The sequence below is a fragment of the Pseudophryne corroboree genome, chromosome 2 (assembly GCF_028390025.1).
Source record: "Pseudophryne corroboree isolate aPseCor3 chromosome 2, aPseCor3.hap2, whole genome shotgun sequence".
NCBI classification, from domain to species: domain Eukaryota; kingdom Metazoa; phylum Chordata; class Amphibia; order Anura; family Myobatrachidae; genus Pseudophryne; species Pseudophryne corroboree.
The window spans coordinates 907,851,626-907,877,360 of NC_086445.1; the positions used below are offsets into that span (position 1 = coordinate 907,851,626).

General features: G+C 44.1%; 1 protein-coding gene across 2 annotated transcripts in view; it reads right to left on the reverse strand.

Moving 5' to 3' along the window:
• Positions 1-2,560: 2,560 nt before the first annotated feature.
• The window catches only part of SLC43A2 (solute carrier family 43 member 2), a 118,256-nt gene continuing 95,081 nt past the window's right edge, over positions 2,561-25,735 (reverse strand). For both annotated transcript variants that reach the window (XM_063956088.1, XM_063956089.1), the window contains 8 exons: positions 24,614-24,747; positions 24,328-24,530; positions 19,445-19,591; positions 12,254-12,392; positions 8,088-8,220; positions 7,878-7,951; positions 6,226-6,349; positions 2,561-5,762 (listed from right to left, as the gene is read on the reverse strand). In XM_063956088.1, the coding sequence (XP_063812158.1) occupies positions 5,601-5,762; positions 6,226-6,349; positions 7,878-7,951; positions 8,088-8,220; positions 12,254-12,392; positions 19,445-19,591; positions 24,328-24,530; positions 24,614-24,747 (1,116 nt within the window). In that variant the 3' untranslated portion in view covers positions 2,561-5,600. The remainder of the gene's footprint in view (positions 5,763-6,225; positions 6,350-7,877; positions 7,952-8,087; positions 8,221-12,253; positions 12,393-19,444; positions 19,592-24,327; positions 24,531-24,613; positions 24,748-25,735) is intronic.

The window sequence follows — 25,735 nt, forward strand, 5'->3', positions numbered from 1 at the left end:
ACTTGGCCCATCTAGTCTGCCCATTTTTTTTATCCTTTAGGTAATCGCAACCCTTTTTGAACCTTAATTCTTTGTAAGGATATTCATATGCCTATCCCAAGCATGTTTAAATTGCTCTACAGTCTTAGCCTCTACCACCTCTGATGGGAGGCTATTCCACTTATCCACTACCCTTTCTGTGAAATAATTTTTCCTTAAATTTCCCCTGAACCTGCCTCCCTCCAGTTTCAGTGTATGTCCTCGAGTTCTAATACTCCTCTTCCTTTGAAGAATATTTCCCTCCTGAACTTTGTTAAAACCTTTGGTATATTTGAAAGTTTCTATAATGTCTCCCCTTTCCCTTCTCTCCTCCATACTCTACATGTTAAGATCTTTTAGCCTTTCCGGGTAAGTTTTGTGATGTAGGCCATGCACCATTTTAGTTGCCCTTCTTTGTACACTCTCTAATGTATTTATATCCTTCTGGAGATATGGTCACAGTATTCCAGATGAGGCCGCACCATTGACCTATACAGTGGCATTATTACTTCTCTTTTCCTGCTACTGATTCCTCTCGCTATGCAACCAAGCATCTGACTTGCCTTTCTCATTGCTTTGTTGCATTGCTTTCCTGCCTTTAAGTCACTTGAAATAGTGACTCCTAAATCCTTTCCTCCTCAGTAGTTTCCATTATAGTACCCTTGATACTATATTTAGCCTTTGGGTTTTTGAGACCCAAGTGCATGATTTTGCATTTTTTAGCGTTAAACTGTAGTTGCCATGTTCTTGACCATTTTTCAAGCCTAGCTAGGTCATCAATCATTTGTTTTACCCCTCCTGGTGTGTCTACCCTGTTGCATATCTTTGTATCATCTGCAAAAAGGCATACTTTCCCTTCAATACCATTTGCAATGTCACCAACAAAGATATTAAAGAGAACTGGTCCGTGTACAGATCCCTGGGGTACTCCACTGGTAACATTTCCCTCCATAGATTGCACTCCATTTACTACAACTGTCTGTTTCCTATCCAACCAGGTTCTTATCCATTTAACTATTTTATAATCCACCCCCACACTTTCAAGTTTATTTAGCAGTCTGCGATGTGGGACAGTGTCAAATGCCTTACTAAAGTCTAGATATGCTACATCTACAGCTCCCCCTTGATCTATTATTTTCATCACAGAGTCAAAAAAGTCAATAAGATTTGTTTGGCATGATCTCCCACCAGTAAATCCATGCTGTTTTGGATCCTGTAAGTTGTTTGATTTAAGATATTCCACAACTCTTTCTTTTAGTAGTTTTTCCATTACGTTCCCTACTACTGATGTAAGGCTTACTGGTCTGTAGTTACTTGCTTCTTCCTTGCTTCCACTTTTGTATAGTGGAACTACATTTGCTCTTTTCCAGTCCTCTGGAATGGCACCTGTATTTAGTGACTGGTTAAATAATTCTGTTAATGGTGCCACCAGCACATCTTTAAGCTCTTTTAGTGTTTAGTATTTATTAATATTGTGTCCTTTAAAAAAAAAAAAAAAATTCTATAAGAATTTTTTCTGTACCTCCATATAGTAAAATAAATTAATATTGTTTAACACCGAGGTAAAAATGAATTGATGATCACATAGTCTACAGCAGCCCATACTACAGTATGTTCTACTCCTGACCACACTGAGCAGAACCAGCTTGTAAAATCCCCAGCTTCAACTTGTTTATATGTATGGAATTCAAGAATGATGTGCCGACTGACAGAGATGTAGCAGCTGGTTAGGAATCTTTTCTGACACCAGTAATATGAATGACACCTATTAATCACATAGGGCCTAATGCAGCGTTGATCGCAGCAGCAAATTTGTTAGCAGTGTGCACTGCAGGGCAGGCAGATATAACATGTGCAGAGAGAGTTAGATTTGGGTAGGGTGTGTTCAAACTGAAATCTAAATTGCAGTGTAAAAATAAAGCAGCCAGTATTTACCATGCACAGAAACAAAATAACCCACCCAAATCTAACTCTTTCTGCACATGTTATATCTGCCTCCCCTGCAGTGCACACGGTTTAGGCCAACTGCTAACAAATTTGCTGCTCTGATCAACTCTGAATTACCCCATAGTCCCTGTCTGGCCCTAAACGAAAGCTCGGTACACACTTGCCAATATATCGTCCGTTCTATTGGTCATCATACACATGCTGACCAATATATGTACATATTGGTGCATCGTTCTGTGTGCACGGGCAGTCAGCCTACCGCCCGTACACTTCCTGCACAAGCCGGCAGTAATTGACGGCTCAGCTGGGTGGGCACATAAAAATGCCTGCCCAGTTTGTGACGTCTGTTATGACACAAACACACACAGTGACTTCCACTGGGTCTGATGGGGGCATGGCCAAATATGGGAGGCGTGGCCACAAGCATCCAGAAAAAAGCCCAAATCGAAAATAAAAAAGTGTGCACTGCAAAGGGGACATTTGTCAACAGTACCCCTGCTGGGCTCCTCCAGTAGGCCAGGACCCATGTAATCAGTGCCTGCCCCCTCATACCACCCAGTGCCCCTGCATATACAAAGAATCGTAAGACAAGTGGTTGGATATAAAAAGGGTTTATTTTTTATTTATTTTTATATTTTAATAGTAACAACAAGCACTGTATGTAGAAGGTACAGGTACAATAAATACCTATTATAGAGAGTACAATCTTTTTTGCACCTGAGGCACTGAGAGATACAGTGGTTTGCTCAAGGTTGCGCGGTGCTGGCCTTCGGCGTTCCACATGACGTGGATTTTCTAGGTCTCTTCTCCTGAAGACCAGCTCAGTGTTACATGTGTTAGGCACAGGGGGAAATAATTGCTGTATTGCTTTTGTGCTCTATTTCCCCCGTGCAGTCACATAACCACTCTGCTTGTAGGAATTTGGGAACAAATACTGGTGCTTCCCTGTATTACCACTACAAAGAAAAGGTCACTAGGTTCTTTGTAACTGTTGTACAAACAGAATGCCGACACCGCTAGCACACACACAAAAGGAGAAGGATGTTAAACTGCTCAAGTCCCCTACAAATATTGTAGGTAGCCATTTGTGAGCATCGTACCAATATTCAGCTAATGATTTCCCTATAAACTAGTGACATCACTGAGGTGTGAGGTGCACAGTGTCTCATGCATCAGTTGTGTCTCTAGTGAATTCATAGACTACATTCCCACTGATATTGGTTCCCAGCGCAACATGGCTACCTCTATGTGTGTAGGCGACAAGTGAAGGTTAATGTTCTTTCACAAGCTGATCATAGTAATTTGGAGTGTTCATGAAATACTGCTTCTATCACCTAGAGTGAAAACATTTTCATCTATGGCCAATCAGTGGAACAATGTTTGTGATTCCTAGAAGACACTGCAAAGTCATTTCCTTTTGAATATTAAGGTCGTGGTTCAGAGGTGGATGCTATGCTGATGTTTGCGTAGCTGTTTTTTTGTACTGCGCATGCGTCTAGATGATTGGCGACAGGGGACCCGGTGCAATTTTTGGACACAGAGAACTGGTATTTCAAACAGCGTTTCTGGGTGGTAACATGGGTGGGTAACCAGATGTAGGTGTGTCGCTGACTGTGGCCCTCCAGCTGCTGTGAAACTACACGTCCCAGCATGCCCTGCCACAATTTTGCTATTAAGGTATGCTAAAACTGAGGCTGGGCATGCTGGGATGTGTAGTTCCACAGCAGCTGGAGGGCTGCAGGTTGAAGACCCATGATATACACAGTAGCACTGGCACCTGTGACCATGTCCAGACGGACATTCTGAGCATCCATAAGGCTACCTAATGTGCGATGGTGTGACCTCTGAATCAGACCATAACTCACATGACTTCATTTTTACGACAAAAATGAAATACTAACACTATACTGAAAGGTTGCGCAACAGGTCGTGGATGGAACTGGTTAAGGGAATGAATACCAACTCTTAATCTGCTCATTAATCGCATGGTTGGTATATCAAGACAACCTACCAGGTACCCAGTGGGCTCTGCTGGTGTGAGAAAGGTTAATCCCTAAACACATAATGGGACATGTATGAAAACTGTTCTGCAGGTAACTATGTAGAAGAAGTGATTCAGACAGTGTTTCAGCAGTAAATACAGACAACACAATAGTTTCTATATAGTTATATGTACAACGGTTTTCACAGATGTCTCCATTATATTTATATAAAGGGACCATTTGCCGAGTCAGAAAAACTGACAAATACCACAGACCCAGAAGACCAAAAAAATTAACAAATATAATGGGAGCTGATAACACCTGAATGAAGAAAACCAAAGCGAAGTAAACTACAATCAGGTGAAGGGGGTGGAGACAATGATAGATGAAGACCACTAATTAATGCATGGAATACAGACACTGACGTTCTGTTTTACCGGACGCCATTGGTCATCAAAATGCCCAAATATGGATTAAGGAGTTTCTCCAGCTCCCTCAAACAGAAAGCAGTTCACAAACAATATATGTCCAAATATAAAAAAAAAATACTGAATCATATCATGCAGGGAACATAAAACGGCATATTAATACAAGTCATTTCTACAAAAAAGAAAGAAAAAATGTCAACAGACACAGGTATTGCTTAGAACACAGCCTAGAAATCTGTGGCGTTGTCACAGGCGCTATCCCCGTGGCTGAGCACCCTGGGAGATAACGTGCAGCAGCCACACATCCCACCAAGGCTTACAAGGTAAGAATCAGCCAGGTCTAAGGACATTATGGCACAATAATTGTATATGCATCACAACAGAGTTTCATTCTTATAACCTATATCAAGATATAGGATGGATGCGGCATCCCTTTTAAACTGATATGTCTGATTTTCTCTACTATAACTATATGTGGAGCAGCAAATTCCATTAGTGCAGAGAGAGCGAGAGTTCAATGAATGCGTGCACATGCTCCATTGTATAGCACCGAGTGCCAGGGGCAACGTGCAGCAGGTTACAACCTAGCACCTCACCTGGCACAGTGACAACTGGCCAATGGGTGATCTGTGCTCATGGTCTCTGCTGCCCTGTTTGGCGTTGGTGAGATACATCTTTTACTAGATCATTTCAAGAATACTCCTTCCAAGAGGAGCCAAGGAGCTACTGGCACAAGAGATCTTATAAGAAGTGGCGATTGTGCTAGCTGGATCATCATAATGGTGTGTGCAATTGTAAATCCTGCTATTTCTCTGCTGGGCACACGGAAATAAATGAATCCAGACAGCCGGGGAGAACCTCCAGCTTTACGGCAGGTTAGCGCAGCACACCTCACGTCACCATGAGTTACTGCCGGAAACATGCGTCCCTTTATCAGAGGAGGAAGAATCTCCAGTCCAATCACTGACATTAACAAAAGTTCACCTTATTCCCCACAACACAAGTTTACTTTGGATTTTATTGTAAAAGGAATTAGTGGATTTCTATGACTAAGAGATTCAGCCTCCATCCAATCACATTTGAGAGAAGGTTGGTTCACAGGTGGGACGCTGAAAATTTAAATAAGTTCTAAGATGGTGACTTGGTAAGCTGGAGAGATACCTTCCCAGAGATTGTACGGAAGGAACATGGTGAGGAAACAGGCCTAGCATCTGCTTCATAGCATTTAGACAAAAGCTTCATGGTCAGGAGTGCCATTTATTTTCAGGTACAGCTTGGAGTCTTCAATCTTCTGTTTCCTCTGCCGTTCCAGACTCCGCCTAAAGAAGATGAGGTAGAGTGGGAGGCAGAACCCGAACATGCTCACTCCCAGTAATCCCACATTGACCTGTCATTACAGGAAGAGAACAGGATATGTATTACTAGAACAACACATAATAAAGGAAAAAGCAGGAATGAAGGACTCCACCAATAACATGGAACGACCTACAGTAACCAAGATATGAGCTTTGATGAGTCTAGTTAAGGTTCGACCAATGAAAGAAATGTCTGGTTGTTTGTTATTATGGGGCATATGTGTGAAGATGAATAAGGGCAAAAATCACTAAAACATGTGCAAAAAGACATACATACTGTTTTCGAATTAGGTATGATTTACCGGTGGCTGGGACGCCGGCCATCAATATACCGGCAGCGGCATCCCAGCCGCCAGTATGCCGACAGCGGGGCGAGTGCAAAGAGTCCCCACTCTATGTATTGTGCTTCATACATGTTTGGCCCTGTATAGTAAATGTAAGCATTCTAATGTTCCTTTTCTTCTCCTTTTGTTTTCTACTTAAACTAATCCTTACCCAAAGTGGATCTCCATTCAAGGGTCCCATCATAGCCAAGAAGAGCGGCTGCTGAAGGAGTGCAAAGAGAGCGCTAATGAGAGACTGCAGTCCTGTCAAACTACCAAAATGCGTTGAAGGATATCTGCAAAACAAGACAGTTACATTTCATTTAATATCATCATTTTATACATTGTAAAAAAGCTGAAAGACCGCTAAAAAAGAGAGCACTTAGTGACATAAAGGCTTCCTTGGTAATATAACTGGTTCCTAGATGAGAAAAGCCGCCTTATGGGTGTATTTATATAAAGGAATAATTACTTTCTCCGATAAACAGGGGTGTTTATTCGGTTACTGTGGAAGACCCCACTGCCCAAACTATTCTCCTAGGTTTCCCTAGTGGAAATTTCTGAATGGGAAAGTCTATTTAAGAAGTAACGCCTCTGTACATATGCCGCCGCAGTCATCTTATCGATGTTGCCGTCTTAGGATGCTGATGGCAAGAGATAATAAATTTTTTTAAATAAATATTTTCCAACCTGGCAGCAGTGATTTATTTTTTAATAGAAGTGTATCTGACCGCCAAAGTACTCATAGCACTGCCTGTCACTACCGTCACGGAGCCCAGCATCACTCAGATGCATATTGCAGCAATCTAGAATGCAGTTTGCCCTATATTTATCAGTCCTGGGATCATAAGGGGAGGTTGTCTCCCCCTCGTGGCAGCCAAATCAGTGACTTCTCCATGATTGCCTCTTGAGAGGTAATAACCCCTTTTTCCGGTGAAAATGCAGGAGAAAGGGTCTTTCACTGCTTCGTAAATAGACCCCTTACTGCATAGGGATGATACTGGCTCCTAGCGGAGACATAACATGCCTTTGTATCCTCAGTGCTGTCACTGGTTGCTTTTTAGAGTCACTGGCTTCAATTCACACTAAGGCCCTATCTGTGCAGAGTTTGTATTTTCTCTCCTTGTTTGCGTATTTCCCCTGAGTGCTCTGGTTTCTGGGCCGGATCGTAGAGGTGCTAAATTTAGCACATCTACGATCAGTCACACAGACATGCGAGGGGACGCCCAGCACACGGCTAGTCCACCCCGCATGTCAGGCCCGCCCCCACACAAGTACAAAAGCATCGCACAGCGGCGATGCTTTTGTACTTTAGGAGTAGCTTCCTACCAGAGCAGCTGGCAGGGAGCTACAACTCGCTATCCGGGTCAAAGCGGCTGCGCGTGACATCACGCAGCCTCCGCGGCCCACCCCCCACGCGGTCCGGGCCTGCCTGTGTTGCCAGGACCACGCTCCCTAAACGGCGGCCCGCCCCCTCCCAACCAGCGACCGCCTCTGCCTGTCAATCAGGCTGAGACGGCCGTCGGCTGTCTGGCATGCGTGCACCAGCGCATGCGCAGTTCAGACCTGATCAGCTGCTGTGCGAAAACGCACAACACGGATCAGGTCTGAATTAGGCCCTCTGATGCCTCCAGTACAGCTATGAAAGTACCAGATTATAAAAGAGGCTTTCTTCCCTGGGCTGACAGTAACCACACTGGTGAAACAATGTTTAGCATCTCTACTTACTTAGTATTAGTATCCTCTTTAGTATTTATGTAGATACTTTAGTATTAAAAAGAAAATCCTTAAAAAAAGCTATGTTGATTAGTACAGTTTACTTACACTGCAGCATAGAGTCCTCCCACTGCAGAATGGATGAACCCTCTCACTATCGTGTGCAAAATAAAAGAAAGGATCTGTAAAAGAGAAGATTTATGATATAATTACTATGCTCTATTTTAGCATTTCAAAAAGAAACAGCGGTAATTTGTTATGAAGAGGGGAGAAAACGATGAATAGAAAATATACAGAACAAACTCCACTCTAACGTACCTGTAATGGCAGGTTATTGATGAGACATGTGACTCCAAATCCTACCAATAACAAATTGGTAAACGCAAAGGCCCTTGTAGCATTTGTGATCTTCTGAATCTGACGATCTGGTTTCCTCTTTATCTTTCCACCTCTGCAGAAGGCAAACAGAGACCCTTATGACGTAACGTGGATAAATAGGATTTTACGTATACATGTCAAGAAATGTGCACCCTGATGTGGTCAAAATAGAAAAGCTGTACAATGTTCCTTCCCGACTCCTTCAATTTAAGTTTATTCTAGAATTGTGTCTTTTTGTTCTTTTGGTATACTCTTGCTGGTTATCCCTCTTCCCTTTGCCCCAGGGGTGGTTCAGGAAGACCCACAGTTCTTTTCAGCAGTGGGCTGTTATTCTCTGGGGCTGCTTTTCCATTTAGCAGGGGAACCTATGCACATGGAGCCAATAACCCCAGATTTGTGGGAGCCGGTGCAATTCACCAGATTTAAAGCGCCAATTAGTATACAGGCAATACTAAGCTGTTGCTCACATATTGCAAGCAGTTAAATTTGGCCCATGGTCTCCATTTTAATTAAATTTAATCGAAGTAGGAATGTCCATTCAAGCCAAGTAGCACTCCTGCAAATGTGCCCTATTTGCCCATGTTTCCACCCATTGTGTTCTGCAAGGGGACCTTAAAGTGCACCAGCGCACCTACTTTGTATCTGGCTTGGAATTTCTTTATTCCACTCTTTTCCTCTGTTTACGGGAACTTCTGATCCTGCCACAATGGACGCATTATGGATTGGGGAAGGAGTTGTGATGGTGTGATTCATAGGAGAAGTGGGAAATTTGGCCATTATACCCGGAGACTGGAGAACTTCCCCAAATTGAGGAGTCTCCAGGGGACGTTTCAGGAGAGTAGGCAACTATAAACTGAGGCACACAGCAAGTCCAACGTTACATTTACGCTACAGAGCCGCCTTTCTGTGCACTGAGTATTCGTTAACTAAAACTGATAAATAAAACAGGTATGTAGCACTACAAAGACAGGTATGTAGCCCAGATTTATCAAGCCTTGGAGAGTGATACATTGCACAATGATAAAGTACCAACCAATCAGCTCCTAACTGTCATGTTACCGGCTGTGCTTTAAAAATGACAGTTGTGAGCTGATTGGTTGGTACTTTATCACCGTGCAATTGATCAATCTGGGCCTTAACTCAACAATGATAGAGGACCTTATGATCACTTGCAATGTTATATATGAAAGAGATGGAGAAAAAAAACCCTGCACGATACACCCCCCCCCCCCCAAAAAAAAACAACAACAACAATGCCATCACATAAATCACCAGAAGCTTGCCACAAAATATAAAAAATTAAGATTTGTCTTGCTTTCATGTGTTGAACTATGGGGGTAATTCAGACCTGATCACTGGGCAGCGATTTTTGCAGCCCTGCGTTCGGATAGTCGCCGCCTACAGGGGGAGGGTATTTCAGCTGTGCAAGTGTGCGATCGCACACAGATTTTGTGCAGTCTCAGCCGCTGCGATCACTTCAGCCTGTCCGGGACCGGATTTGACATCAGACACCCTCCCTTCCCACGCTTGGACACGCCTGCGCTTTTCCAGACATTCCGTGAAAATGGTCAGTTGCCACCCACAAACGCCCTCTTCCTGTCAATCTCCTTGCGATCACCAGTGCGTTTGGAATTTTCGCACCATCCCGTCCCTGACCGGCAATCCCCGTTGCTACGGTCCGTCGTGCCTGCACATTGCAGTGCATACGCAGTTCAGATCTGATCGATGGCTGTGAGAAAACGCAGCCTAGCAATCAGGTCTGAATCGGCCCCTATGTCTTCATATTAACCAATGCACTTATGAGAACACATACAAATGTCGGCCTGTTTGCCTGTAGGTGGCGCACTGAGCTTACGAGACACCTGAACTATATATTGGTCTAACTGGCATGCTGCTTTGTGATAACAAATATATTTTTATACTGCCAAGCTGGTGTGAAGCTTTAAATATACACTTGAAACACAGGCTCACAAGGCACTCTACATCTCCTCCTCGCTAAGTGTCAGGATGGTGAGATGTCAGGTGCATTCAGCGGCCTGGGAGTGCCTGCTGTAAGGCAGGTGACCAGGCACAGCCACAGTCCTGGTAATGGGATGAAGGGATAGTTGGAACTACTATCTTTGTAAGTGGTGTGACAGAGAAGCCTGGAACACCAGGTTACCCTCCTAAGGTCCCCTGCACAAACTGAGAAGAGCAAAGTGGGGCTTTCCTGTGCTGGCACCCGCACATGATCATACAGCAGCATAACCTATCTCTCTCGGCTTCCCCAGCTCTACCCCCTAAGGCTACCATTACTAAGCATAACATTGAGGCTACTGACACCACATTCCTTTCCTCCCTGTTTGACTCACTTCTCTCTCCTATTCTCTCTCTCTCATGTCATGAACAAGCCACTTCCATATACAATGCATCCCTTACTTCTGCTCTTGACTCTGTTGCTCCACCAACCACTATTCACCCTCGCAAATTAACACCTCAACCCTGGCACACCAAATGTACCAGATATTTGCAAAAATGCTCATGTACTGCTGAGCAACACTGGAGGAAATCACGCTCTAAGGCAGACTTCCTCCATTTCAAACTTGTGCTCTCATCCTTCAGTGCTGCCCTTTCTCTTGCTAAACAGTCATACTTCAAGAACCTCATCTCCTCCCAGTCTTCCAACCCTCGGCGCCTCTTTGCCACTCTCAACTCACTCCTCTGCCCACCTTCACCTCGTCTCCCCTCCTCACTCTCTGTTCTTGACTTTGCCACTTACTTCACGTCCAAAATTGACTCCATACGTCAGGACATCACATCACACCAGACCATCAGCAACCAGCCTCCTCCCATAACTTACCACCCCTCCCCATCCCTCTCACCAACTCTTACATCTTTCTCCCATGCATCTGGTGAGGAAGTCATGGCCCTCATTAGTTCCTCTCCCCTTACCACCTCCCCTCTTGACCCTATACCCTCCCACCTTCTTTGCTACCTCTCTCCTTCTGCCTGTTCCCATCTTGCCCACCTTCTCAATCTCTCCCTATCATCAGGCACTGTCCCCTCTGCCTTCAAGCATGCACACATCTCTCCTATTCTTAAAAAACCTACCCTTGATCCAAACACGCTCTCCAACTACCGACCCATCTCTCTTCTCCCTCTTGCCTCCAAACTCCTTGAGCGTATTGTCTACAACCGCCTTACTTCCTTTCCTCACACTCACTGCTTGACCCATTCCAGTCTGGCTTCCGTCCTCTCCACTCCACTGAAACTGCCCTTACAAAAGTCTGCAATGACCTCCATGCTGCTAAATCTAAGGGCCACTACTCTCTACTTATTCTTCTTGATCTCTCTGCTGCTTTTGACACTGTGGACCACCCTCTCCTACTGCAAATCCTTCACTCCATTGGTCTGCGTGATTCTGCCCTCTCTTGGCTTTCTTCCTACCTCTCTGACCGTTCATTCTCTGTCTCCTCTCATGACCCCACATCCCCCTCACTTCCACTAACTGTAGGTGTACCCAAGGTTCTGTCCTTGGTCCTCTTCTTTTCTCTCTCTATACATCTTCACTAGGTAAGCTCATTAGCTCTTTTGATTTGCAATATCATCTCTATGCTGATGAAACTCAAATCTATCTTTCCTCTCTGGACCTCTCCCCTGCTCTCCTCACTCGAATCTCCAACTGTCTCTCTCTACATCGAATTGTCAACCTAATGGCCAAATCCCTTCCAAAGTGGCGGACTGGCGCCTGGCTCTCCCACAAAGGTAATAAAGCCCAGCAATGCCACTTTCTACTCCTGTGAAGGGGCTTTGTGGTGGGCAAAGGGCAATTATGTATTTTGTAAGGGAAACTCACAAAACGAGCTATGTGAGACAAATGGACAATGCCTGTTTCTGGCAACTGTGGGTGGTTTTCTTCTCCAAGCCATAAGTTTACTATTCAGTGCTTTGGAATTAAATTGTGCAATCAAACCCCCTGGAATAAAAGCAAAATGCGGTTTTACGAGACCACCCTTTACAAAAGTTCCCCCGAGTCTGCCTTCATGTTATGCCCATACTCAGCTTGTCCTTCCGGGCCTAGTAATGTGTGAGACAGCTAAAGCTGCTTAAGTGAGATGAACACCTACTGATCTGTGTCTTTTTCATCTCCGTCGTCACTGCCATCATCACAGTCCTTTAGCCTCCAGTCCATGATGTATCCAATCACAGGGGCTGTCATGAGGCACAGCAGCTGTAATACTCCAAAGATGGATGTGTAGAGGCTGACTGTAGAGACACAAAACAGGGCTGTGAGCTACAGCTTTACATATATTGTTAAAAACTGCTACAGTACTACTACTACTACTACTACTACTAGCAACACAGTAATGCAGGTACAAATTGTTTTAGAGGTGCAATAGAGCACATACTTGCCTACCTGACCCTCTCCATGAGGGAGAAAATGCTCTGTTTCTGGTAATGTATGATTGCCATCACCTGTGGTGAAACACCTTTCTTATCAATTAACTGGTATCCGGACTCCAGGTCGACAACAAAAAGGTCGACACACCTTAGGTCGACGTCAATTGGTCGACACACCTTATGTCGACATGGACAAAAGGTCGACATGGACAAAAGGTCGACAGGAACAAGGTCGACATGGAAAAAGGTCGACATGAGTTTTTCACAATTTTTTTCTATTTTGGAACCTTTTCATACTTAACGATCCACGTGGACTACGATTGGATGAAAACTCATGTCGACCTTTTTCCATGTCGACTTTGTTCCTGTCGACATTTTGTCCATGTCGACCAATTGACGTCGACCTAAGGTGTGTCGACCTTTTTGTTGTCGACCTGGAGTCCCAGACCCCAATTAACTAGCTCACCACAGGTGATGGCAATCATACATTACCAGGAAAGTCCAGGAACAGAGCATTTTCTCCCTCATGGAGAGGGTCAGGTAGGCAAGTATGATAGAGCAGGATGTGGGAAATACTATGTCTGTGTAATTAGCTTCAATATATTTGTGCGCTAAGTGCACTGGAACATTAACTTTGCATATTAATGATGGGGGGGAGGGGGGCACAAAACTGGATAATCAAAAGTATGGTTAAAGCATACTTGCCTACCTGACCCTCTCCGTGAGGGAGAAAATGCTCTGTTCCTGGACTTTCCTGGTAATGTATGATTGCCATCACCTGTGGTGAAACACCTTTCTTATCAATTAACTAGCTCACCACAGGTGATGGCAATCGTACATTATCAGGGAAGTCCAGGAACAGAGCATTTTCTCCCTCACGGAGAGGGTCAGGTAGGCAAGTATGGATAAAGAGGTTGTCCGCTTTTTGGAGAAAGCCCCCTCTGTATGTTCTGCTCATCCCCATATATAGCAAACAGGGTTGTAGAGTTTCCTCCTCAGCAAGCCACCTGCTCCATAAGTAAATGTTATAATAATACCCTGCCTATGGGCCAGGCTATGTGTGTGAGGTCAGCCGCTGATCAGGAGGACAAAGTTTGGCCAGTCTTATTCAAAAGTGCTGAATACAAAGCATGTTGGATTAGACCAGGTACCTGCAGCAGGAAAACAGGGCTAGGTTCAGTACATACACAGGCTGAGCTGTCTAGCACTGGAAATGCCTTTATCTCAGTTAGGCATTCAGTAAAGGAACAATCCCTATACACTATCCAATACTATTGGATTTGTTCAGCTATAACAAAAAAACAAAACAAAAAAAAAAACAGGCCAAACACTTAAGAGAATCACTGGATGTGAATGCTCTGTGATGCATTACTTTGGTCTGAAGCCTGAATATCAGGATCACTGCAATTTAGATAATGCGGTCAAATTCCTGGCTGGTAGTTTTGCTAAATGACTGTAACATGTGGGATTAGCTATTGTGGTGAAGAAGTATCACAACAAGGAAGAGTAAAAGTAAATGAGGTTTATGCTACGTACACTGCCCGGGCACTTTGTAGCATTAGCGGTAATGGAGCATCCTTGTTAAATGAACATTATAATTGTTGCAGATAGAAAAATGTAATGGGAAAATATTTAGTGGTGCTTGAATTACGTAGAAATAAACGTATTAAACAATTGTTCTTGTCTGTGGGTTTCATAGCAATCCCTCTCAAAGCTTACCCGTGTGCATCACTGAGTGTGGGAAGAGAGGCAGCACGTGACAGCAAAGAAGGAAAGACAAGAAGAGAGTTAGACTCCAGTGACTGACGTCAGCTAACACACATGGGAAACTGAGTCACACTGGTACACGGAATAATGCAATAAGACTGGATCCAGCCACCCAGAGCAAGCAGAACCCACTACATTATAAGCATGTCTTGTGCTTGCCGAGTGTGTTCAGCAGAGTCAGCAACTGGTACAGACATGGGAAGTGAAACACTACAAATATCCACTGTCAGCATAACGACTGCACATCTGGAAATGGGGAAGTTGCTGTACAAAGGAAAATCCCATTACATGGACAAATATGAATCCGTGGCATTTCTACGTGCTGCACTTCTATCCCTAGGTGAACTCACTCACTGCTAATTCTTATTGTGTGGCTAGTGCTGGTCCAGTGCAGAAGCACAAACATATTCACACTACCAAGTCTCCCAGAGAGCTGACCTTAGCGAGACAGAATACACAATATGCACTTGTGACTAGAGTTCTATAATAAACACATGGAAGGTGTTTTTGTATTTTTGTATTTGCATTGCTCAGGGAGGGGGATGTTGTGAAATATAGTACACACATGCTCAGGTAGATGTTTGCCAAGTGCTGCTGGTACAGACAGTCATAGGGTAGGTATTTAATAACAGGTAATTGAGCAATATAAGCTGCATATTAACTGTAGTGATTCTGATTATATAAACAAGGCACATGAACCCTGTATCCTGGACATTGTAGTTGGAGAGCTACCACTGTGAGATAAGGTACCAGCCAGCATAATAACAGGGTATGTGCATTACTACACTATGTAGACAAAAGTCATTGGACACTCGACACTGACAGCAAATAGATTTTATTGACGTTGGTACTTTGTAGGTCCACCACGTGCAGTGATTACTGCAGACACCCTTCTTGCCAAACTGTCCACAAGTTCCTGGACAACAGCAGGTGGTATGTTTTGCCATTCTGCCTTAAGTACAGTGACCAACTGCGACACTGAAGAAGGTCGAGTCGGTCTAGAACACACCCATCGCTCCAATTTATCCCAGGGGTTCTCAATGGGGTTAAGATCTGGCCAGGCCATCTGGGTTGCCGAATTTTCTGTATACCAGTCCAGCATCACCCTGGAAACATTACATTGTGCAGCCTAAGATGATCCCCTTCAGTTAGCTCCTTCTGGCAACCCATTTCGTTAGCAAATGATCTAATCACCACTACTCATTTTATACCTTCAGCATGGTGTGCTGTAGGAGCCCACCAATTTACTGATAAAATACAGGCCAAAGGCAGCTGTGTGGTACTCAGTGGGCCAGCAACACTAGCTGGCAGTGGGCAGAGGAATCTCTTCACTTTACCAGCCTATATTTGCAAGCATCACGCATACCCAGTGAAATGAGTACTGATTTAGCCTCCAGTCCAACTTGTTTTAGAAAAAATACTTTATTTAAATAGCATCCATAGAACAAAAAAAAGATTTATCTATCACCATCCTGAGATGTTAAGACAATTGCAGCATTCACTATCTTTAAACAGGCGAATTATTTAACTGGCGCAACCTGGCAAATCGTGTTCTTGCCGGGGTAACCTCTAAACCTGTATGCTGATAGAAATGCAAGAAGCGGATATAGAAAAAGTATACTGCAGTTCCAATGACTCCAGCACTATCATTAGGTAGCTCACATGTAGTTATATCCATTGTTCATTAACTGCAGTCACTTACCCTCATACCTAACACCCCATATCTTTTTATATATCTACCATTACTGTCTATGCCTAGAACAAAGTTTAAGTAGTTTGTGGAACTACAAGTTCAAGATGTTCTAGAGATGCAGCTTCACAACTGTTGTAGGGACATATGGTAGATTAATTAAAGGGCAATTTGTTTCAAAAAGCAAAACCGTCCAAAATAAGCCTCCATAACATAGGAGTAGTTGTGACTGGCGAGAGTGCTTAAACAATATGCTCTTTGAGCTATGCTGCCAATCAAAATGTGAGAACTCTGAAAACATAATGATTGCCCTTTACTAATATTATATTAGGAGTCCTCATTTTCTTATAGGACACAGATGCAACAGTTTTGATTACAGTTTTGATTACAGTTTTGATCTGTTGATACAACAGATTTCACAGACAGATTGGAGCAAATTGGCAGTTTGCCCATTTTACACCACCTGTCCATCAGCAGCGGGTTTAAATGCACCATCTAAACTGCTGATTGGTAAGTCCGGCGGTTTTGAGGCGAAAGCTGGCAGCGCTGGACAGCATGTTGAAACCCCATACACTCCCTCTGCACTGGAACCATTTATCTGTTCCTCTTTTAGATTACTATGGGGGGAATGTAATAGGGTGTGAGAATCAAAAAGTGAGAGATTTTGTGAGAGTTCTCCTGTTTTTTTTTAAAGTGGCGATCAATTACATTGCACTATAAAAAAAAAAAAACAGGAGGAGAACTCTAAAATCTCTCAGTTTCTGATCTCACACCTTATTACATTCCCCCAAATATCTGAAATCAATGTCTGAGTTGCATTCAATGCATTTGTAATGCAACTCAGATATAAATTTCAGATGTAGAAATCTGAGTTGCATTTAATGTGTTTGTATTGCAAATGGCAGTGGTTCTCAAACTTTGTGCCCAGGCACTCTGGGGTTCCTCGGGGTACTTGTAGGGGTGCCTCGGGTTGGTGGTTAAGGACCAAATCAAATTATTTATGGCCAAAGTGATAGACAAAACCAGTGCTGGTGGCTGCCAATCATAAAACATGTGGACAAACAGAAGCACAACTGTACACCACCACATAACTGACCCTAAAGTTGACAGGAAGGCACAATTTACCTAATTTTATATTTTTTTCCAAATATATCAATAATAAACTTTTATCCTAGGGGTGCCGTGAACAAAATGCTGATACTCTAGGGTGCCGTGATTTAAGAAAGTTTGAAAACCACTGGCATACCGTATGCCTCTATATAGAGCTCTTTGGAAAATGACAATGGGCCCAATTCAGACCTAATGGCTGTGCTGCAAATTATACTGTCCTGCGATCAGACAGTTGCCACCCAAAGGGAGTGAAAATTTGCTTCGTGCAAGTGTGCGATAGCATGTGTACGCTGTGCGAAAATTCCTCTCAATCAGCGGACAGCTGCAAAACCGTTCGCATCACACTCATCATCAAATGTTTTTCCCATTCTGTACAGTGTGTGCAGTCTGTGCGTAGCTCAATACTTATTCCTCCAGTGCAAAGAAATCAGGCTGAACGGGGCCAGAGCCGACGTCACACACCTGACACATTGCGGTGCATATGCATTTGCAGTAGTTCAATAATCGCCCGCTGTGCGAAAACGCACAGTAGCGATCAGGTCTGAATTGGGCCCAAAGTTTTTTATATGTATAACAAAGTCTCCATCGATGTTTAGCAGTAATACTGTTTAATCTGTTTCATGTTTTTTAGTAAATGTTTTTCTCGTAAAATAAAAATAGCTGTAGTATAGATGTATGTACAGTAAGTACATATTTACCTTGCTAATTAGCATTGTGCAAAATATTATGATCTATGTTCTTGTTGATACCCTGAGTGCCTGCGTACTATCTTTGTTTTTTTCGCTCTCTGTTCACATGCGCGGATCTATGCATGTATTTTTGCATGCCTGCCAGCCTGTCTCATAACATGACTTTCAGATCAGGCTTTCATCCTTCTTGATAGAGCAGGTTTTAACTGGATTACCCACATTGAACTTCTGCCACAAACAATTTTGCAATCCCGGATGAGTAACTGAGGTAAACAGCACATGCTAAATATAGTTTCTACATCGGGGGGCGCTGTAGACTCATGGACATAGGTCTCTTAGGTATAGAAATTGCTGTGCCTTACATTACCACAGACAGATGGAGAAAAAACACTGAACGCCATCTTATCTTGAATTTAGATTTTATATGACATGGCTTTAGGCATCTCAAGGAAGGGATTGTGAATATTCCTCCCTGTTGTGAACTGAGCAAGATGGCCATTTCTGTTTACTTACAACTTTCTCCAAATCACCATTATAGCTAATGGAATAATATATATGGAAAAAAAGAGGAAATGAGACATAGGGGGTATTAAATTAGGTCCGTTTTTTTATCCTAGGCAAAAAAACAGGACTTTTCGCTATTTTTAGGGCGAATGGGGATTTGCCCTATTCAATAGCAGGGACATTTTTTTGCCTAGGTGAAAAAAATCAGCAGGAGCGAAAAATCTGTGGATCGGCAAATCCACGTTTTTCTCACCTGCGAAAATGCGGGCCGTTATCGCTGATTTTGAGGCATTTTTCCCAATGTCTTTTCACACACAAAAAAAAAAAAAAGGTTGAAAAGGCATTGGCGAAAATGCCTTAAAAATGGGCAAAACGGCCCGCAATTGAATTGGAAGGGGGGCGAATTCAATAGCTCCGAGATTACTGGAGCTAACTAAATACCACCATATTGAGCAGTGCAGACTCATACAAATAGCAACATACTCATAGCAACATACAAATATTATTTGATTGATTAAACAGCAGATTATATGTAAAATAAATACCATGCAATAAGAGTCATACTGCAGAGCAAGAACAGACCAAGCCAATAGTTTCATCGGGTAATCCTTATATGTAGGTGTGTTTAGTCTTGGATGATTGTTATGTATTCTCTCATAGAACATGTTTATAATTAGTCAAATGGGTCAATGACACAAGTGGGTAAGGCATGTTTACAGATACATGTGACAGATGACATGGACATCTGGGAAAACTGTGCACGGTACATAAGTAATGTGATCTGTAACAGCCAATGAAACATTTGTGTACATTTTACAGCGTATACTAGAAAAGTGCCAGGTAGAATGTAATTGGTTGTTATGACATCACAGCATTTGCACATTAGTTTATACAAATGCCCCATAAGTGAGCACAATAGATGTGGCTTCTTGACTCAGGAAAAACACACCTAAAACAAGATATACAGTCAACAGGCTCACCCAGTGCAATACACATTTTCCCCATTTCGCAATCAGAACAATGTTTGTAGAATATTCTTCAGGCCATTAATGCTTTGAAGTATCTTTCACTGTGAGAGTTCTATTGATTCTTTTCTGATTGATGTATTATTGTTCATGTGCTCAGTAGTGCCCAGCTAACGGCAACAAGCCACTTACCAGTCTCCATGTTCCCATCCACCAGGAATTCCAGAATGTTGTTCATGGCTCCCATGTAGAAGATGAGACGGAGCTGGGTGACGCACATGGTAATAAGGCTGAGGAGTAAGATGGGGCTGAACACGCTTTTCATGAAGGATGGAGTAGCTGCGTAGGCACAGACAACATAACATTAATAATGTCCTACATGGCAGCAGTAAATCAGTACACACGTGATGCTCTGTGTATTACATTACATGGTGTATTATAACTCAAAATATAATCTGGGCAAGTATGTCATGAGATGGCCGCATGTATGTTATAAATACATGTTCCCTGGGTAGGTCATACTGTAATGTTAATGTTATATGATGTACAGTAGCTTGGGGACAAAAAATAATATCTGGGATGGAGGGGGCAACAACTTGCCCCCAGTCTACTAATACCCCTTTTCCACCTCTGTAGCATGGGTAGCAGCCGACACGGCTGCCACCCGTGCTACAGCCCCCTTTCAGACAGCTCTCACAACGACGCTGCTGCTGACGCGGCAGCGCTGGGAGATCACATGATCTCCCAGCGCCGCCCTCCCATACACTGTGAACGGGAGCCGTGACGCCTTGACCCGGCTCCCATTCACACTACACAGCTTACCGGGTTGAACACGTGTTCAACCGGCAAGCTACCCGGGTAGGATTCCAGGATCACTTGATCCGGGAATTTGCAGGGGGACCCTTTTCCACTAGGAAAAAACACGGGTAAAAGTGCACCCCCGTGCCTTTACCCGTGTTTTAAAAGCTAGTGGAAAAGGGGTATAATTGGACAACTCTGAGCTAGAGTGAAGGACTCATGTGGTCACAGATAGTGGTTATGTAGCAGAGCAGAACATTCAGTGGGATAGAAATTTATGGGTGTGGTATGTTAGATAGAATAGACTTAGGTCGACAGTAAGTAGGTCAACATGGTTTCTAGGTCGACAGGGACTCTAGGTCGACATGTTCTAGGTTGACATGAAAAAGGTCAACATGAGTTTTTTTACAATTTTTTGGTGTCGTTTTCTTCGTAGAGTGACCGGGAACCCCAATGAGTGCACCGTGTCCCCTCGCATGGCGAGCGAAGGCTACCGTTCCCAATTGTAGTCCACGTGGATCGTAAAGTATGAAAAAGTTAAAAAAAATGAAAGAAAAAAAATGTGAAAAACTCATGTCGACCTTTTGTCATGTCGACCTAGAGTCCCTGTCGACTTAGAAACTATATCGACCTACTTACTGTCGACCAATAATGATCAATCTAGACAGTGACGACCTAAGTCTTGTCGGCCTAGAGACCGGATCCCAAAATTTACATAATCCCGAAAAGGAACTAATTAATGTGTGCACACACGGTGAGATAAATCTGTAAGATTTTGACTATATAGTCAAAATCTTATGAAAAGTTAGTGCATATCTCAAGGTGTTAGGCAGGTTGTGATTCAGATTCAATCCCGATGCTCGCTCCCGTGGGGTCGGTATCGTAAGGCTAGATAGACTGTGCAGGCAAGTCAATCCTGACTATCTAGTGTACTATCTAGAACTAAGTATAGTCAAAATCGTACATAGAGAAAATCTCAAGCACAGATAGTCAAAATCAATACTATCTGTGCTATCTGGGCTCCGGGGGAGTTCAAGGGAAATCGCATAGTCAAAATCGGGCATAGCAAGGATGTACACACGGTGAGATATTTTCTTACGATTTTGACTATATAGTCAAAATCGTAAGAAAAGTTAGTGCAGATCACAAGGTGAAAGTCACCTTGCGATCCCGATTCGATGCCGATGTGCAGTTGGCATCGCAAGCCTAGATAGACTGTGCAGGCAAGTCAATTTTGACTATCTCTATAGAAGAGATAGTCAAAATTGACACTTAGCTAAAACTGCACATAGGGGGTAATTCTGAGTTGATCGCAGCAGGAACTTTATTAGCAGTTGGGCAAAACCATGTGCACTGCAGGGGAGGCAGATTTAACATGTGCAGAGAGAGATAGATTTGGGTGTGGCGAGTTCAATCTGCAATCTAAATTGCAGTGTAAAAATAAAGCAGCCAGTATTTACCCTGCACAGAAACAAAATAACCCACCCAAATCTAAGTTTATCTGCAAATGTTATATCTGCCCCCCCCCCTGCAGTGCACATGGTTTTGCCCAACTGCTAAAAAATTTCCTTCTGCGATCAACTTGGAATTACCCCCATGGTCAGTATCGCAAGCACACTCATTATGTGCTTGCGATGCCGACCTAGCCCCTGTCGCATAGTGAGAATCGGGCATAGCCCGAATCTCACCGTGTGTATGGGCCTTTAAGACGTTTATGGGGTCTATGCACTAGGGCAGGCATTCCCAACCATGGTCCTCAAGGCACACCAACAGTGCAGGTTTTAGTGATATCCAGGCTGCAGCACAGATGATTAAATCAAAATAACTGAGCTACTAATTAAGTCACCTGTGCTGAAGCCTGGATATCACTAAAACCTGCACTGTTAGTGTGCCTTGAGGACCGTGGTTGGGAATGCCTGCACTAAGGTCATATTGCCTCCTCTCATTGCCATCTTCTAGGACAGTGGCTCTCAAACTCGGTCCTCAGGACCCCACACAGTTCACATTTTCCAGATCACCTTGCAGGTGCACAGGTGCATTCATTACTCACTGATACATTTTCAAAGATCCACAGGTGGAACTAATTATTTCACTTGCGTTTCGGTGAGGAGACCTGGAAAAAGTGCATTGTTTGGGGTCCTGAGGACCGAGTTTGAGAACCTGTGTTCTAGGAGCATTGTCTGAAGGTGTCTAAGCTACAGCATGTCTCATTACCACTGTCATGTGCACTGCTTGTTCCCCTCCAGTTCTGCAAACTCCATTTCCACACACAGAGGTGGAGGGGTCGGCCCTGCCCTGGTTTTTAAGCAGAGCTGCATGGCATTTAAGACACAAGTCTAACATCCGCTCTGCCATAAAAACTAGCACTGCAGCCGGCGCAGTGTTTGCAGAGATATAATGAATTCATATCATACACTGACCATAGAACATCAGGACAGGAAATTGTTGAATTGATTGTAGCAGGAAGCTAATTTCACAGAAAAGTAAATGTCTAACCTTAGATTATAACTCAGAAAAGAGGAGAGATCATGCCTTTCCTCATACTATTACTGTAGCTTCATATGTGTGCACAGCAATAAATGTTTAACGGATAGTGTGGTATTGTCAATGGATAAATGTACATTGCACCTAATATGTACTATACCTACACATACCTCTCCATCTTGGCTAACGTGAGTGTGTGTATATGCATACCTCTCAACATGACCCTCTCCAGGAGGGGCAGATGTACTAACCTGGAGAAGGCATAATGAAGTGATAAACCAGAGTGATATGTGCAAGGTGATAAAGCCACCAGCCAATCAGATCCTAACTGTTAATTTACATATCTGAGCTGATTGGCTGGTGCCTTTATCACCTTGCACATATCACTGGTTTATCACTTCCTTATGCCTTCTCCATGTTAATATATCTGCCCCAGAATGCTCTGCTCCTGGACTTCCCTCTTAAATCTATGATTGCCATCACCTGTGCTGAAACACCTTACTTATCCATTAAACTGTTCAACACAGGTGAGGGCAATCATAAATTAAGAGACAAGTCCAGAAGCAGAGTATTGTGTCCCTCCTGGAGAGGGTCACGTTGGGAGGTATGTATATGCGATTGTGTGTGTGTGTGCATGTACAGTATATATATATATATATATATATATATATATATATATCCATACCTCCCAACATGACCCTCTCCAGGAGGGACAGCATGCTCTGCTTCTGGACTTCACTCTCAACTTATAATTGCCATCACCTGTGCTGAAACACCTTTCTTATCCATTAGCCTGTTCAAAACAGGTGCCAGCAATCATCAATACACATATATATATATATATATATATATATAGTATTCACGAGCAGAGGCGTAACTAAGGCAGGGCGAGTGGGGCACGTGCCCTGGGCGCCTTGGCAGGCCCAGCAGAGGGGGGCGCCGCTGCCGGCCAGGGCATCATGCCCACCCGTCCTCGTCCCGCTGCAATGTGAGGGGAGGAGAGCGCAGCGTCTCTCCTGCCCCTCAATGTGCTCACTGCCGCTGCTGCGCTGCGTGTCTGTCTGGTCTCCGGCGGCGTTAGCCAATCAGAGCTTGCGGACCGGCTCCTGATTGGCTGCCGGTCCGCGAACTCTGATTGGCTAACGAACCGGCGCCACATTTAAGATAGCCGCCGCCAGAGACCGGACTTCATGAAGCGTTGAGGGGCAGGAGAGGCGCCTTGCTCTCCTCCCCTCACATAGCAGAGGGCAGCGGTGACTGATGGGATCCTGACTGAAGTAAGTGGCGGCAGGGGGGGGGGGGGGGGGGGGGGGTCTCGTATCTGGCATTGTATCCGGCACTGTGGGGCAATATGGCAATATGTATCTGGCACTGTGAATCTGGCACTGTGGGGCAATTGTGTATCTGGCACTGTGGGGCAATTGTGTATCTGGCACTGTGTAAAAAGGGGACTCTGCATGCGTACTGTGCAAAAATTGAATGAAGGTGTGCTGAGAGACGACACAAGGGGTAGGTGATAGTGTGCTTTAAGACGACACAGGAGGTAGGTGATAGTCATGTTGGCACGCCCCATTTTCAGTGGCCACACCCCTTCCGGTGCATGGCCATGCCCATTGCACATACTTCTTTTTGTGTGTGTGTTTTTGTTTGGTTTTTGTTTTGTTTTTTGTTTTTTTTTTGGGGGGGGGGGGGGCGCCACTCTTCATCTTGCCCTGGGCTCCGAAAACCCTAGTTACGCCTCTGTTCACGAGTGCGATTAGTAATAACCCTCAATGATCAGTCGAGAGACGTACCTGCATTGTCGGCTTGGCATTTCACCTCCAGATCTACTGTAGACAGGCACAGCTTATTCCCTTCCTGTAGTGCTGCCAGCTCTTTGGGGTTTTTCATGGAGCTTCCTACACTGAGCCGTCGCCCCACTGTGGTCACTTGTTTGTAGAACTGCTTTCCTGTGATCTTGTGGTCAAAGCCCAGCCAGCTGAACTTTATTTTCACACTACGGACAAGGAGAACATTAATATTATGGTGCACAGTTTTAATTATTGCAGCAGTCAACTGATATATATGTGATGCCCTTACGTGTAATCCATGTCCTCTGGACCGGGGAACGGCTCGAGGGGCCAGTTGAAGAAGCAGTTGAAAAAGACGAGACCAGCACAAGCTGCCCATACAATCAGGATAGTGATAAAACTCACTCCCAGATCATAAATAACCTGTACACCAAAAACAGAGATCATTCTGTTAGTTTTACAGTTACTCTAATATAACTACAGAGGTTCTAGGTCCTCCGTGCAGTTCAGACACCGGCAGCAATGCTTCCGTCTGTGAGTTTACATATATACATATACCAGAAATCAGACATCTCAGTACAGTCAATGGGTCAGATGTATGAAAGTGCGCTGTGGTTTCCGCTGACCACAGCGCACCTTAAGTCTGCGTTTTGCGCTTCCCCCTAATGTATGAACGGCATGTTAACGCCATGTGCATTGTCCGCCGCGCGCCCCCGCTGCTTACCGCTTCCCCGTAGTGGTGACTGTCAAACGTTGAGCAGAGGCAATGTATCATTGCCTCTGCTGTGACTTTTTGACTCTTAAGTCCGCTGGGCCGGAACGCCTCCCCCAGGCAGGCGATGTCTGCAAAATGTGCACTGGCTTAGTTTTTTTTTTTCAAATAAACTTTATTGAACGTGGACATTCTTCTGCTGGTCCACACAGCTCTACTGCGCATGTGCCGGGGGCCTCCGGCGGTGTAGACAGGAAGCAGGGGAGAAGGGCGCATGCGCACACATTGCGGCGCCGAGCTGATGTGGAAGGTGCGCTATCACGGGACAGGTAGGATAACGCCCTCCCACATCGGCGGGGGCCTTAATAATACATTGTGACGGCAGCTGCGGGCGTATCACATAACGTCCGTTAGGACGTTTTTCATACATCACCCCCCATGTTCCATGTTTCTGGCATAGAGTAGATGTAAGTGTTAATATAGAGATGATGTCTGTGCTAGCTGACAATAGTTGGCGCGCCCATGATGCATATATATAAAGGCGTGCATATAGTCGCAGTAGCATTCCATTAGCACAATATACACACTCCGAATGCGGCTGCGTACCGGCCTGCGTGCAACTCAAATTCACACCTGTTATCTTGAATGTTACAAGTAATTATTATAAACAACACATAAAAAAGTTACATTACTTGACTG